We start from the raw sequence: 11,501 nt of genomic DNA, 5'->3' as shown, positions 1-11,501 counted from the left end.
TCTCAAGGATAATACATTATGACTAGGTAGGATTTATACCAGGAAAGCAGGGCTGGTTCAATTAGGAAAACTATCAGCGTGGGTGACCATATCAACAACAAAACTAACAGAAATCATATGATTATCTCAATAGATGCAGAAAAAGCTTTTGACAGAATACAACACCCATTCCTATTAAAAACACTAGAGAAGCAGCATGGCATAATTAAAAGGAAGAGTCAGGAAAACCTAAGTTCAGGTCCTGCTCCCGTCACACTGATAGTGTGACCACAGATCATTTATCAGTGCCTATAGATGAATCATGATCTACTTTTTTTTTTCCACAGCAAAAGATCTCTTCGTAGATGAAATAATATGATAATATTTTGAAATATAGCTTTCAAAATATTGAAATGAAACTATATTTTTTTATTTGAAAGCTCAAAAAAATTTGCTAGACTCGACTTTGTATATTTTTTACTGTTGATTTCTTTCAGGTCAAGCATTCAAAAGCACATTGAAAAAGCAGTATCTCAAAAAAATAAAACAAAACACCATATTGGGGCAGCTCGGTGGCGCAGTAGATAGAGCACTGGCCCTGGAGTCAGGAGGACCTGAGTTCAAATGTGGCCTCAGACACTTGACACTAGCTGTATGACTGTAGGCAAGTCACTTAACCCCAATTGCCTCGCCCCCCCCCCCAAAAAAGCAATAACTCATGAAACAGGATGCTAAAAATATTTCTCTAATAGTTTTCCATATTGAGTTTATAAGTGTGGATTGGCATATCTTATAAACATCTGTGGTGTAGTTGAAAGATTTCTGGTCTTGAAATATTCTGGGCTCAGAAAAGACCCCAAACTAAATGCTATGTAGTTATGAACTAAAAGCTTGGCCCTAGAGAAGAATTAAGAAAATCTATCTGCCTCTCCTTTTTGCAGAGGTGCAATATTGCATATGCTATCAGACTTGACTTGGTGGATGTATCAGTTGGTTTTTTTCATTAGGTAAGGAGAAGGTATATTTAAGAAATTAAGATGAAGTAATAAAAAATATCAATACAAATTGGGGGGAGAGGGGGAATAAGAATTCAGCACCATTCTAGCCTTGATACTAGGGTGAGTGACTTTTGGCAAATCACTGTATTGTTCTGAATCTGTTTCTTCATCTTAACAATAGGATTGATATTGAGGTGGTTTAGAGCTACACCAGAATACTTTAATTCAAGAGTTCTAGGTTTCGAGGCAGAAAACTTGGGTCTTTGTACTGAGTCTCACCTTCTCCAAGCCTTAGAATTCTTATGTGTAAAATGAAGCATGCATTAGAATTATCTCTGTATATATCTCTGTAATAATATTACTTATTGAATTCTTAAGTCTAGGTTGTTATACCACATGGGCACATGGAGGAGTAGTTGAAAAAATTTTCCAAGGATGATTTCTAAGGTCCTTCAAGCTCCTCTGCTTCCTTCACTGTGTTGCTGTGCTTTCTTTAGAGAAGGGGATTGTTATTTTTATTATTATCATTTATACTGGCCTGCCCATCTCTGCTTCTGCTCTTCCCTCTGCTTTCAATGTTCTCTCCCTATAATTTCCTTGTGATATATTCTGACTCATCTGTCAAAACCCAGCTCAGTTGCCTTTGAAGTCCAGCTGGATCCCCACAACAAAATGTCATCTCTCTCTCATCTAAATTCATATGGTACTTTGGGAGTCCTTCCTCTAGCACCATCTTATATTCTGCCTGCGCAGCTTGGTGGTGCAGTGGCTGGAGCACTGGGCCTAGAGTCAGGAAGACCTGAGTTCAATCCAGCCTCAGACACTTAATAGCTGTGTGACCCAGGGCAAGCCACTTAATCCTGTTTGTCTCAGTTTCCCCATCTGTAAAATGAGCTGGAGAAGAAAATGGCAAACCACTCCAAGATCTTTGCTAAGAAAACCCCAAATGGGATCATGAAGAGTCAGTCACTACTGAAACAACTAAATAACAAATATTCTGCTTTCTGTTAAATACTTGTATGTATACTTGTATCTCTTATATACTTATATACTCTTCTTTCCCTAAGCTCCTTGAGGGCAAGAGAACTAGCACATAGTAGATACTAAATATTTGTATTTAACTAGTTTACAATGTGTTCCTATAGGCCTGTGACATGAAAGAAATTCAACTATGTTTTAAAGTTAAAATATGAATAAACTGCCAGTTGTGAGCAACCAAGAATTTTAGTGAAATGGAGCATCTAATGCTGAGCAGAAGAGGCTTCAGGTTAATAATAAACAGTAGGATCCTGAGAAATGTTGAAAGGACTGATAAGTGGTTTTGTCAAATCAGAGGTTTTTTGGGAGTGACCCAGGAAAAGGTACACATAGTTTTGGCTGATGTGAAGGAAAAGTCATCTCACAGCATTTCCCTGTAAAGTAGAGCCCAACATAGCACTCATAAAGTTTATTTTCTTTCATTAGTATCTGTTGATACTTACTCTGTGCATCTTGGCTAGTTAGTCTCTTAAGGAAGTTAAAAACAAAGGAAAGAAACAACATTTGGTTGTTGACTAGGAGAAAACTGACTGGATTTCTCTCAAGTACAATATTGTTAGGTTGCTGTCTTGGAAGAAACTATTTCTGGTGTCTAGGCAATCATGTTAATTTGTTGTTGCTTATACATCCTTTGGATCATCATAAGTCCTGGAGTTTGCATTGGAGTTGGTATTGATGGTATCTTTTATTAATAAAAAATAAATAAATGAATGATTCTTTCTTCCACTAAGCTCTGAAGACACTTTGAACATGTTTTTTTGAACCAGATCTGTGATTTCATTGGGTGTTTTCAGACCTAAATAATCTTTTGCTATTTAGGTGAAATGAATGGCAAGTGATAGTCCCATGGTATATAGCTAGGAAAATTGAGGCATATACCTGGGGAAATTGAGGAATAGAGAGTGCTTTGGCAGAGTTAGTGTATACCAAGAGTGTAGCAAAGCTATTGCTGTAACTCTGGCCTTCTGATTATTAGTTCTTTGTTTTATCCATTAGCTGCTACTGCCTCCTGCTGGTCATCATGTTCTGCCATAGTCACTCTTGCTTTTATTTGGGTTCTTCACTGACTCAGCAGGACATATACTCCACTGTGAACCAGTTAAATCCAACAAGTATTAATTCTACTCAGTGCTAGTCCTTCCCCCAAGGTGTTTAGGGAAAGATAAGATGAATATACAAGTGACCATAATAGAAGGCAGAATATAAGAAAGTGTTATAGTACCATATGAACCCAGAGTTCCCGTATCAATGAGAATGAATATGGTACCCAAAATACCATATGAATTCAGATGAAGGAGAGGCCATATATTATTGTGGGGGTCAGATTAGGTTTCATAGGCAGTTGAGCTGTGTCTTGAGGTCAGAATATATTAAAAAGAAATTCTAGGGAGAAAACATTCAAAACAGGAAACAAGCAGAAACAGGTGGGCAAGTGTGGAATTTATTTTGGAAACAGTGATTAGTGTAGTTTTGCTGAAACATAGGGTCTTTACAAAGGGACTGATAAAAGGTAAGGATAGAAATATAGACTGGAGTTGGAGAATGAAAGGCCTTCAGTGTCAAGCTAAGGAATTTGGATTTGAGTCTATGCATATTAGGGAGTAGGAATACAGAAGTGGGGAGTACTGTGATTAGAATAGGCTTTAGGAGATTATCAGTGACACTTGTAGGTCATCTTGTATTCTCGCTCTATGTATAGGCAGCATGGACATTTGCCTACATGGTTACTGTAACAAGAACTCCAGTGCCCAAATATCCCAAATTAGCCAGTGAGTCCCTATCTTTCTTTCTACTAGAATCCTCTAGGTGAGTTAATGATATGCCTCCATAAGACCAATATCAAAATAAATATTTGTTACCTAGGAGGGAAAGAAGAATATTACAGGAGGTTGGGTTCTGTACCCTCTTAACACATTAGCATGAATCAGTTAATTGGGAGAAAACCTCATGTGCTGCTGAGTAAAGAACTTCATACTGGGCCATTCCGAAGGGCAGAAAGTAGCTCAACCCAGAGGGGCAGAGCCAGGACTGGGAAAGAGCGACCTTTCGTACCTTTGTGACCTCAGGTTAGTCATTTTTGACCCTCAGTTTCCATAGCTGTATAAAATAAGAGGATTGGACCAGACAATTGTTGAAGTTGCTTCTGACTGTGAGTCTGGGGTTACCGCTACTGCTGAGATTACCTACGAGCTGGGATTGAAAGGCACTCTGGGGGTGTTGGCTGCCCTCACAAAACAGACAATGAAAGTGGCAGTCAATGTTGAAGATTTTGTGGATCATTTAATATTATAGCAGGAAGAAATCTTCAAACATGGGATAAAGACCTGGGAAGGGACCTTGTGACACAAAATGTTAGAGCTTGAGGGAACCTGAAAGATCACCTAGAGCAGCTGCCTCACTTGAAAGAGATCAGGCAGTACACCGGTACATAGTGGGTAGCATTCTAGACGTAGATACAGGAAGCCTTGGTTAAATCACTTCCCTTTTCTGAGGCTTAGTTTTCTCACCTGTAAATAGGGATAATAATGCTCTACCACCCACCTGACGGGGCTGTTGTGAGGTTCAACCAAGATTCTACATGTAAAGTGCTTTGCAAAATTAACAGTGTCATAAATGTCAGTAGACATTATTATGCACTAGGACCTAGAGCTGTGTGAGTTAGTAGCTGAGCCAAGACTTAGAGCCCAGAGCTTCTCTTTCCTATTGCTACTTCTGTACCACAGTTGAGGTGCTTCTGGGATTGTGGCTCCAGGATATTTACAGGCCCAAACCAGAATTTTCACAACAAAAAATTCAGGCTAATTTATGCATTAGGTTGATTTAGATCACAAATCATAAAATGTTAGAGTTGGAAATGACTTTAGATATCATATGTCTAGTTTAGTGGTTCCCAACCTGTGATCTGAGAATCCCTGGAGGGGGTTAGGGGCAGACCTTCAAATTTTATGCACACCAAGGATCACTGTTTTGATCTTTATTTACCTCTAACAGAATAGACAGCATGACAGTATATTAAGCAAACATACTTCCATGTATTGAATCAGTGTCTGTTACATATACACATGAACATTTTTTTAAATATGTGTAGATACTATTATTAGTAAGTTCATTTAAAAGTTTTACTGAATTCCTAGTAGCTTTTTAATCACTTTTTCTCAGTCAATTGATAATAATAGTATAAATTCTATCATTAAAGAATCTGTTCATTTTTTTAAGCTATAAAAAGAGTCCTTGTACTTCAAAAGGTTGGAAACACACATATAGTGCAATCCCCTTCTCTTACAGATCAGGAAACTGAGGCTTAGAAGTAAAGTAACTTGCCAAAAATCACGTGTCTTTAACAGAGACATGACTTTTACTCCATTGATACAGAAAAGGAGATTATATTATGTTCGATGTAAATAAATTTATGACTTGTTGAATTTCCATTTTTATGCTTACATATGTTTTGATACCATTACTTTTTTCTTTACTGAAAGTTATTTGCTTGTATTACTAGGAACACATGTCATGGTCCGATGCCTCAAGCTACTGAAAGAATTTAAACGGAAGGTAGAAGATGATCATGATCAAGATGATGATGATGATGATGAGGTGATTTCCAAGGTGATCCAGCCTGTAGACATTGTCTATGAGAGAGACATGCTAACACAGACTTATGAACTAAGTAGGTAGCATTATCATGTTATATGCATCTAAGCATGCTTGTGAACTAGCTTGATTTTAAAGTGTTTTGTCCATGTATAAAAAATTAGGATTCTTAGTCACAGGAAAGACCTTTATGATAGCTGTAAACTAAATGCATCTTCTGACCATGCTTCTGTGCTGTTGGGAGCCTCACAAGGCTTTGTGGTCAAAGGAAGGCCGCATAACTGGACCTGGGCTTTTCTGTGTACCTGATGTGGGGAGGTGAGCATTGAAACTTTGTGATATTTCCTAAATATGAAAGAAGACAAATGAGAGAGAAAAGCAAACCTCATAAACAGCCATCCACCTGTGGCTTTTCCGAGGGAGTAGCAACAGAGGGTCAGTGAGTAGTAAAGAAAACTGATTTAGTTTCTCTTACCAGCATTGAGCTTCCTGGGGGAAGGTCAACTTGGGGGAACATTGTGTAGTATTAGGAAACTGCTATGTTTATTTGCAAGGCTATCTTAAATAGAGTAAGAAAGCATTTAGGATGAACTCTTTTCCCTTCACAATTCACACACCACTCCAAAGTTGCCCTTATTTGTTGATCAAGGATGAAATGAGTAAACCTTAAAGCAATGTATTATATGTTGTCAGGTATCAGTTTAAACAACCTTTTCTGGCACAGCTGTTTTGTAGTTCAGTCCCCTCAGTTCATTTTATGTTTTAAAATTTTCCTTGTATTATTATGAACTGAACAAATATGAACAAATATGAACATTTTCTTATATACTCACACACACACACACACACACACACACACACACACACACGCACGCACAAGGACTAGAAACCAGAAAAAACAAAAAACAAAACTCAGCAATCTCTACTATGTACAGTTGGGGGGTTTTGTGTATTTCAGGCTTAACATATAACAATGTTGACAGTTCAGACATTGCCTTGCTTGTCTTCTAAGCACACTTCTTTCTCCTGCTTATTTTTTAAAATTATTTGTTGACACTCTTTCTTTTTTCTTTTCTTCCTTTTTAGTATCAGCATCACTATTCCTCCCAAACACCTGCCCCTCAAAAAGTCCCCTCTCAAAATAGTCTTGAAAAAAAAACAAACAAAAAAACACGGGGCAGCTAGGTGGCCCAGTGGATAGAGCTCTGGCCTTGGAGTCAGGAGGACCTGAGTTCAAATGTGCCCTGAGACACTTGACACTTATTAGCATGTGACCCTGGGCAAGTCACTTAACCCTGATTGCCTCACCAAAAAAACAAAAACAAAAACAAAAAACAACCCACAGATCCACTCATTAGCCATTTGTAAAAATATCTCATTCTGAGCCCCTGTCTACCACCCATCAGCATAGTGTTCTTCATTATCGTAATCCTGATATTACAGATAAGGAAATTTAGCCCAGAGAAGTAAAGTGACTTGTCCAAGGTCATACACCTAGTTAGTGACAGTGTGAGGACCAGCACCTGAGTCATCTGATTGCCAGGGCAATGACTTTTTCACTGTAGCTGTCTTTCTTCTTCCTATTTGTTTAATAATCCTGAGATGTTCATTCTGAATTGTTCTACCAGACAAAAATGACATGAAGCCCATGCAAAGAATTAAGTGCTTGACTGTTAGACCCTTACTACAGACATCTAGCTCTGCCTCCCACTCCACTTCAAGTTTAATCAATACTTCTATTTATATTATATCGATTCAGCAGCATTGTGCTAGCCACTGAGATGACAGAAAAGAAATAGAAAATGCTACCATTGTCCCTGAAGCTCATGAATTACTGAAAAGTCAAATGTATATTCATGAAGTAGAGAACAGTAGAGAATCTAATGGAAAGTTGTATAGTTTACAAACCAGGGTTTCTTAAACTTTTTCCACTCGAGACACTTGCGGCACTTCTTATACTGTAGGTCATAGAGTTGTGACCCACACTTGAAGAAGTGCTGGACTATAGAAAGTCAGTACTTGTAGGAATTAAGAGAGACGAAAAATCATCATGGGATTAAGTTAACCAGGGAACTCTTCAGGAAGGGTTGGGTCTTGATTGGCTCCATTATGGAATTTCAGAGATGGGGAGGACATTATTGACAGCAAAAAAAACCCCAAACAAACCCATAAGCTAAAGTGTGGAAGCAGGAATTAAGGTGACATGGGAATGATTTTTAAAAAAAAAATGTTATCATTGGAGTAGAGGATCTTTGTTCAGAATAGTGACTAATAAAAATGGCTCCGTGATGGGGAGGAAACAGCACCAATCTTGGAGATGGAAGATGTGGATTTGGATCCTGGACTGTTTGAAATGGTCACAACCTGTAAAATGGGACAGTAATTTTTGAAGTACCCAGTATGTGGGATGTTGTGAGTAAAGGGCTTTGCAAACTGAAGAACTATGTAAATAGGAGCTGCTGTTATTGGACTGCATTAAAAGCATAAGGCTAAGTTGATGGAAGTGGTTGAATGTCAGCTAGAATCACTTGGGGTCTTAATCAGCAAGCATTTGTTAAGCACCAAATAAGTGCTTAATAGTGTGGTGGTGTTGTTTTTTTTTTTTTTAGGTTTTTCGACTAGGGAGGGACATGATAAAGCTGTGTTTTAGAAAGATTCAGCTAGTGGCATTTGCAGGATGGATTAAAGAGAGGAAATACTGAAGTCAAAGAGACTAATTAGGTTATTGTAGTATAAAGCTATACAGTAATTAAGGCATTGATTAGAGCAATAGAAATGGAGAAGGAACCAACAGAACTTGTTGACTAGTAGAGAAGATTTTGGACTAAGGGGTCTGGGAGAATAGTAATAAATACCATTGACCAAAACAAACAGGTTAGGTAAGGGGCAGGGAAAAGTTGTGGAAGGAAGCCTTCATTCGATTGTTTGTTAAACATCTGCTAAGAAGTGACCATTGTTCTGGAAGACTAGTCCTGAGTGAGTTTCTTTAGGTAACTTCTTGAGTTAGGTAATTGGTGACTAGCTATTTCAGTGACTGAAGTGGGAATGGAAGCCAGGTGCAGTCATTTTTTCATCCATTTATTCATTCATTCAATTAAGATTTGTGGAGTACCAATTACGTATAAGGCATGCCTATAGGGAGTTAAAGAAGTGTGAGGTATTGGAAGTTATGTGTTGAATCCACTTATTTTAAGTGTTTGGCTATAAGAGAAAAAGAAATAGAAAGTGGGATAGCAGGGTCAAATCAAGATTTTTTTTTTTAAATAGTAAAAATGTGAACTTTAGGAGGCAGAAAGAGAGAAATTGAAAGTGTTAAGGAGATTAGTGTGGAGGCCGGCCTGGATTTAGCTTTAAAAAGGAGGAATGAAGGGGGCTGTGAAATCGCATACTCATTCTATAATTACTACTTTGTTATGCATGAGAACATCAATTTTCTTTGCTAATAATTAGATTCAGTATGAAGTGTATTAGTCCTACCCAGTGTGAGACGGTAAAAGAGATAGGAGCCACAATGTGCGTTTTTAAATTGTCTATTTTGGTGTTACGGTGGAGGGATTTTAGCTTAATTTCTGGGAAGAGGGAAAAACACAGCCTTTCAGGTTTGAGTATGAAAAATATTAATCCCAAATCTCCTCAATCCTGGGTTTGAACCTTCTCTCTGCCTCTTACAACCTCTATGATCTTGAACAGATTGTGAATCTCTATGGGCCTTGGTTTCTTTGTCTGTAAAATGAGAAGGCTGGACTGGATTCCTAATACTCATTCCCAAAAAAATCTATGATCCTAATTCACCTTCTGATGGGACCTAATGCATCTTTTAATGGGAAGAGACATCCATAATAATAATAGCTAAAGCCCCTACCTTCTCCACAGCCCCTAAAAACCCAGAGGGGAAAGTTCTGGACACTAAAGTTGTTGGCACCAGCAGATGGTTTAACCTCAGAAACAGATAGGGTTTTATTGCTAGAAATACCATTAAAGAAAATGCATTCCCATCTACCTTGCTGCTGCACTCTAAAAAACACTTGGTCCTTTACATCTGCACTGCAGCAGAAATCTCTTATGTTTGTTGTCTTTGAGTATTGAATGTGAGCTCCTTGAGAGAAGAAGCTGTTTTACTTTTCAGTTTTTATCCCTGAAGCTTAGCACAGTACTTTGCACATAGTAAGTGCTTAATAAATGCTTTTTCATGCATTTGTTTATGCATTATATAATGCTTTATGGTTTGTAAGCCACTTTACTTATCTCACTTGATCTTTACAATAACCTTGTGAGAAAGGTGCTATTATTATCCCCATTTTATAGATGGGTAAACTGAGGCTTAGAGAGGTTAAGCAATTTACATATAAGGAGAGTGGGGGCTGGAGAAGCCAAATACATGCCCAGGACCACCCTGATCCTATGTCCTCTGACTCCAAACCCAGGGCACTTTGCACTATAGTTACACAATTCCAAAAGCGCAACAGCCTGGAGCTCTTGATTTATTATAGTTATGGCAGAAAGGATTTTGGAGTCAGAAGACCACAGGTCAGATTTGAAGCAAATCACTTCAGGCCTCCAAACTGTAGTTCTCATTTATAAAGTGATCATATTAACATGTGCACTGATTAGCTCCCTGAGGAATTGTGGAGAAAGTGTTTTATAAACCTTAAAATGGTAGGAAAATGTGTTTTTTAAAATGGTAGAAACCGTGTCTTATTATTGTTATTATTATAATATACCTTAATAGTCCCAGAGGGCATCACTATATTATAGCATAGTATAATAATGGCTGTAGAGAGTGTCCACAATAGACCACAGAGCCTTAAAGTACAGTGATTGATGATACCTTGCATTTCTTATGGTCCTTTACTGTTGGCAAAGTACTTTACATACAGTGTTGCATTGATAGTGAATTATCAAGAAAAATTTAATTTCTATTTAGTGTCCTCTGTCTAAGAAGGCAAGGAAGTGTACTTCTACAATGGAGTTCATATAGTCCATGCTTACTATGGACTGTGCATGTCATTACATCTTTCCATTTCAGAACTGGAGGGAGGGGATTTTTAAAAATTAGCTATAGTTTTCGTGTCTCAATGATCTTAGTTAATAGAAAAAAAAATCATAGCTTATATGTGTATATGTATATGCACATATGTATGTATGTATGTGTGTATATGAGCTTGTATGTTTTCATGATTATAAAACTTTATATATATTAACTCTTTTGAACTTCAATATAAATCTGTGAGGTTGTTACCACAAGTATTGTTTTAGTTGACAGTAAGGATTGTTTCATTCTTTGTCTCCCTGGTGCCTAACATAGAGAAGATACTTAATAGATGCTTGTTGATTGGCTAATTGATCCCCTTTTACATCTTAAGAAACTGAGACTCATGGAAGTTAAATTACTTGCACTGAGGTCAGTCAGTCACCAGGCATTTATTAAGTGCTTACTGTGTGCCAGGTATTGTGCTAAACACTGGGAATACAAGAAACAGGCCCTGCCCTCAAGAAGTGTGCATTCTGACAAGTAAATTGCAGGGCTAGGAAGCAAACTCAGGTCTTGTGACGCCACGTTGGCTGCCTTCTCCACTGCACTTCAGCCAGTATGGCTTTCTCACTCAGTGGCAGGTGCCCTTGCCCTACCAGCCTTCATACTTTATCTGTAGGAGAAGTCCCTGTAAGAGATCACCAGGAAGACATCATACCAGCTTTCACTTGGACTAAATGGGCTCTGAGATTCCTTCCAACCCTGAAATTCTGTGAAGTCTCTGAAGAAATCTTAAGGAATAAAGGGGCAATGTATCTAGATGATCAGCGTTTGGTTTCTTAATTTTCAGTACAGTACTTTTAACTCAAAGGAGATGGCAGCAGCTCAGGCATTTGCTTGCATTAGAGGATTCTACTGCCTTT

At 38.0% G+C, this 11,501-nt stretch overlaps 1 protein-coding gene across 3 annotated transcripts in view; it reads left to right on the top strand.

The window, feature by feature from the left end:
• Window positions 1-11,501, top strand: part of GTF3C1 (general transcription factor IIIC subunit 1) — a 121,314-nt gene that overhangs the window by 43,796 nt on the left and 66,017 nt on the right. For 2 of the 3 annotated variants that reach the window (XM_027862735.1, XM_027862734.1), the window contains exon 7: window positions 5,515-5,682. The exons of the other annotated variant lie outside the window; for it this stretch is intronic. In XM_027862735.1, coding sequence (XP_027718536.1) covers window positions 5,515-5,682 — 168 coding nt within the window. The remainder of the gene's footprint in view (window positions 1-5,514; window positions 5,683-11,501) is intronic. 3 annotated transcript variants of the gene reach the window in all.

The sequence above is a fragment of the Vombatus ursinus genome, unplaced genomic scaffold (assembly GCF_900497805.2).
Source record: "Vombatus ursinus unplaced genomic scaffold, bare-nosed wombat genome assembly UNPS02014770.1, whole genome shotgun sequence".
In the NCBI taxonomy this organism is placed as follows: domain Eukaryota; kingdom Metazoa; phylum Chordata; class Mammalia; order Diprotodontia; family Vombatidae; genus Vombatus; species Vombatus ursinus.
The sequence above is the reverse complement of the archived record's forward strand: the minus strand, read 5'-3'. Positions and strand labels throughout refer to the sequence as shown.